The sequence below is a fragment of the Crocuta crocuta genome, unplaced genomic scaffold (assembly GCF_008692635.1).
Source record: "Crocuta crocuta isolate KB4526 unplaced genomic scaffold, BGI_CrCroc_1.0 scaffold204, whole genome shotgun sequence".
Taxonomy (NCBI): Eukaryota; Metazoa; Chordata; class Mammalia; order Carnivora; family Hyaenidae; genus Crocuta; species Crocuta crocuta.
In genome coordinates this window covers 1,855,699-1,860,053 of record NW_027529603.1, presented here as the reverse complement: position 1 = coordinate 1,860,053, position 4,355 = coordinate 1,855,699, and the positions used below count along the sequence as shown (strand labels likewise).

The following is a 4,355-nucleotide window of genomic DNA, read 5'->3' as shown; positions in this document are numbered from 1 at the left end:
TCCCTCATGCTATTGCTCTGACTCAGCTTGGCGCATAGGAAAATGGGTCAATTGGGGAAAGGGTCAGTGTTGGCTGGGCCAGGAAGGTGAAACCATAGAGTCCTTAGATGTGAGATACAGGAATTAGACATGCTTCCAAAAAACTTTCCCATTAGCAATGCTTGTCCAAGGAAAGACCAGGTCTCAGATGACAGATGCATAGGCACTGTGATGGGCCTCGGGGAGATTTTTTTTAAGTTTTTTTAAATGTTTTTTTATTTATTTCTGAGAGAGAGAGAGAGAGAGACAGCATAAACAGGGGAGGGTCAGAGAGAGAGGGAGACACAGACTCCGAAGTAGGCGCTAGGCTCTGAGCTGGCAGTCAGCACAGAGCCTGACGCGGGGCTGGAACCCATGAACCGCGAGATCGTGACCTAAGCGAAAGTCAGACACTTAACCGACTAAGCCACCCAGGCGCCCCAAGTTTATTATAAAAGATATGAATCAGGAACAGCCAATGAAGACACAGAGGGCAGTCTGGGAGGGTCTCAAATGCAGAATTTCATGCTCTAACCCCACTAACACACATAAGGCACATCACCCTCCTGGCACATCGGTGTGTTCACCAACCAGGAAGTTCTATGAGCTTTGCTGTCCAGAGTTTTGTGGTTTTTTAATGTTTATTCATTTATTTTGAGAGAGTTCGTGTGGGTGAGAGCAGGGGAGGGGCAGAGAGAGAAGAGATAAAGAATCCCAAGCAGGCTCTGCACTGTCCACACAGAGCCCAACACAGGGCTTGAACTCATAAACCGTAAGATCATGACCTGAGCCAAAATCAAGAGTTGGATGCCCAACTGACTGAGCCACCCAAGCACCTCAGGTGTCCAGAATTTTTACTGAGATTTCATCGTGTAGGCATGACTGAATTATTGGCTGAACTCAATCTCCAGCGCACCTGCCCTTCCCAGAGGTTGCCCAGGCTCAAAGCTCCAGCTCTCCAGTAATATGGTTGGTCTTTCTGGTGACCAGCCCCCAGATGATCCTAAGTCATCTCATCTCTTAGCATAAACTCAGGTGTAACAATCCAAGGGGCTCATAAATAACAAAGATACTCCTATTACTCAGGAAATTCAAAGATTTGGGGCATCTGGGTGGCTCAGTAGGTTAAACATCCGACTTCAGTTCAGGTCATGATCTCAGTTTGTGGGTTCGAGCCCTGCATCAGGCTCTGTGCTGACAGCTAGCTCAGAGACTGGAGCCTGCTTCAGATTCTGTGTCTCCCTCTCTCTCTGACTCTCCCCTGCTCACACTGTCTCTCTCTCTCTCTCTCTCTCTCTCAGAAATAAATAAAAACATTTAAAAAAAAAGATTTAAGGTCTCACTTTCAGAAATCAGGAACAAAGAGCAGTCAAAATTCTTTATTACACAACAGAAAGGAAGAAATTTCTGGATGTAAAAAAAGAAAGCTTCAGGAGGCCATAACCAGAGATAGCTACAGCCTCACACAGGCTCACACACACATCACAGAACCCCCATGGACTCCCTCACCTTTACCCTCACTCTTCCATGCAGTCTCAGTCTTACACAGGCTCCACACAAGCAGGACTCTTGCACCCATACATTTGCTGCTTCCAAAGATTCTACCCATTTGTCCATCTCTATCCGTCTTCCATGGCCTCCTGCACAGCACCGCTGCTCTTCTTAGCATACTGATTTCTTGGTCTCCCCTGGAAAGTAAGTAAGCAAATGATAAGATGAGGGGCAGAGGAGGGATCAGGGAATCTGTGAAGGAGACTGTGAATTCAGGTCAACACCCAGGTCCAAGTGTGTCTGTGAACCTGAGAGTGTACATGTGCCAAATGGGTGTGTCCAGTGATTGTGTGTCCTCGTGTACTGTGGGTTTACATGCATTGTGTATACTTCTATGCAATCTATACATGGGTGTGTGTGGTGTGGGTGTGATTGTGTCCCATGTGTGCACCTGTGTGATACAGATGTGCTTCTGTCCCCAGTATTCCTATATGTGTCAGTACCTGGATGGGTTCTGGGGCCTCTGGCTGCCCTTCTCTCTAGTGGCTCTATCTCTTTTAGCCTGGGTTTCCAGAGGAAGAAAAGGACAGTGCACATGGAAGGGAAAGAAAGGAACATTAAAGCTATGACCCTGGACACAGGCATCCTGAGTTCCAGTCAGGGCTGTGGTCTTTCCCACCTTAAAGCCCCTCAAGCCCTAACCCCTACACCTACCCACTCCCCCAGCTCTGATGATGCCAACAACTCTGCGGACTCTGTCTCTTGGTGAACCAATGCCAATTCCCAGAAACATTTTTGGTGTCTTTTTACTCCTATCTCCTCCTCAACGATGGCTACAAGGTGCTGATGTCTTGTGGGTGGGGGGTGAAGAGTAACCAGTCTCTATCTCTCCCAATTACTTCCTCCATCACCTGGGCCTCCACTCACTATCTTACTCCTCTTCTCCTTGCCAAGCTCCTCCCCACAAGGAAGCCCCCGAAACAGGTTCCCAGATATGGTCCTCAGTTTCTGCCCCTCACACCAGGGCCTGCCAGGAAGCTGAGTTTCAGGGCTGTTCCTTTCCTTTTGATTCCAGGTTCACGGTCCTGAGAGGTCACCAGCTCTGTGCACCCCAGAACAGCCCTGGGTGAACCACATCATCTGCAGATCTCAGAAGAACTCTACAAAGGCAAGTCCAGCTCTTCCTAGCCCTGCCTTCTCCCTCAGAGCCCATGCCCAAGACATCCGTGACCCTGCCTCTCCTTCCCCTAGAACAAGTACCACAGTCATTAACCCGTGACAGCCCCAGAGAGAGCCCTGTGCCTGGGTATAAGGATGTGAATCATCGAGACTCTGAGGAACCAAGGACCAGAAGAGAGCACCAGGCTTCCAGCAACTCTGCACCAGACCTGACTTGGCGGGGACAGGGCCTGCAGTGTCAATGTGAGTCTGAGTGTGAGCAGGGATGAGTGTGGCAGGAGTACAGCTTCTCCTCCACACTCAGACTGCAGTGTATCCAATTAACCCCAACTGGTACCCACGGATCTGTCTGCCATCTTGCTTGTGGCCCAAGCAGGGCAAGAGAGGTATGAGAGAGGGAGAAAGAAAGTGTGTGTGTGTTGGGGGGGGGGGGGGGAGGGAAGAGTAGTTGTATCCGTTCTCCACACTTCAGCCTGAGGGAACTTTCACTTCACTTACTTCTGGTCACTCTCTCCCTTACAGTCCAGCCAGAAGGCTCCCTTCCTCTATCCCCAGACCAACTGGGACAGTATTTCCAACACCTTACAATGGGTTAATTGCTCTTTCTGGGCTCTACTGCAGCACCCTCTGTTGCCTCCAACCAGTGTACCATTTATTGTAATAATCTGCCTTCTCTAATGCTCTATACCCATTCCTAGCATGATATATTTGCTGAATTGAATGACAGTAGGAACAAAATTCACAGGAAGATAGCTTTCAGCTCAGAGAGGAAGGGCTGTAACCCTCTGGCCATTAACCAGGCCACTCACCTAAGTACTCCCGCAGGCTGCTCCATCTAGGCTGGGCCCTCTCTGGAGACCTATTCCTCCTCAGACCCCGGTCATACAAGTGGAATAGGGCAGACAAGAAAGGCAAGTGGTAGCGCAGAAGTCAAACAAAGAGGAAAAAGGATTGGGAAAACAGTACTGGCTAGCGTCTTTCTCCAGGGAGAGAGCTACAAAATCTGACTCTATCCGGGGGAAAGAAACGTCCGGCGCTCTGCATCCTAGTAATAAGGCCCGACTCCACCTCCTTAGGATAGACCCTGGCTCCACCTCCAGTGTGACACTTTGACTCCGCCTCCTCTGAAGAAGTGCTCGGACTTCGCTCCTTCCGGGTAATAGGCAAGCCCCACCCCTGGTGCGCGACGGAGTCCCTATGACGTAACAGTAACGGTCTGTTTCCGGGGTGGAGCCAGGGAGGGCGGGAGTTTAGGCTGCGCCGACCCCTGAGCCCCCCTCCAGGTGATCCCCACCCCCGAAATCCTCACCCAGGGCCCCAAATATCCCAGGTCCATGACCGCAAAGCCTTTCTCCCTAACGCCCCAGATCCCCGAGGTGACCGACCTCCTAATTCCTTAACGTCTGGTGCCTCCCAATTCTTCAATCCCCCACCCTGTCCCGATGTGGCAATTGAGACTTCCCGGGGGTCCTGCCTCAGATTACCTGAGAACAGGTCAGACGGGTCCTGAGAATGACAGAGAGGGGTACATGGGGTTGGGGAGTCCTTGATCCAATCATGCTGCTCCCCAGGAGACGTTCGGAGCCCACGACATGTCGGGATTGAGGAGATACGAGGTGGCGCTGGAGGCGGAGGAGGAGTGAGTGGAGGCGGGTTCTGCGCAGGAG

General features: G+C 50.9%; 2 protein-coding genes across 3 annotated transcripts in view; one reads left to right on the top strand and one right to left on the bottom strand.

The window, feature by feature from the left end:
- Window positions 1-1,527: 1,527 nt before the first annotated feature.
- IL11RA (interleukin 11 receptor subunit alpha) overlaps window positions 1,528-4,355 on the bottom strand; it is a 16,053-nt gene continuing 13,225 nt past the window's right edge. For both annotated transcript variants that reach the window (XM_077761909.1, XM_077761910.1), the window contains exon 13: window positions 1,528-1,706. In XM_077761909.1, the coding sequence (XP_077618035.1) occupies window positions 1,681-1,706 (26 nt within the window). In that variant the 3' untranslated portion in view covers window positions 1,528-1,680. The remainder of the gene's footprint in view (window positions 1,707-4,355) is intronic.
- LOC144229769 (uncharacterized) overlaps window positions 3,903-4,355 on the top strand; it is a 1,088-nt gene continuing 635 nt past the window's right edge. The window contains exons 1-2 of the mRNA XM_077761850.1: window positions 3,903-3,971; window positions 4,260-4,327. Coding sequence (XP_077617976.1) covers window positions 4,281-4,327 — 47 coding nt within the window. The 5' untranslated portion in view covers window positions 3,903-3,971; window positions 4,260-4,280. The remainder of the gene's footprint in view (window positions 3,972-4,259; window positions 4,328-4,355) is intronic.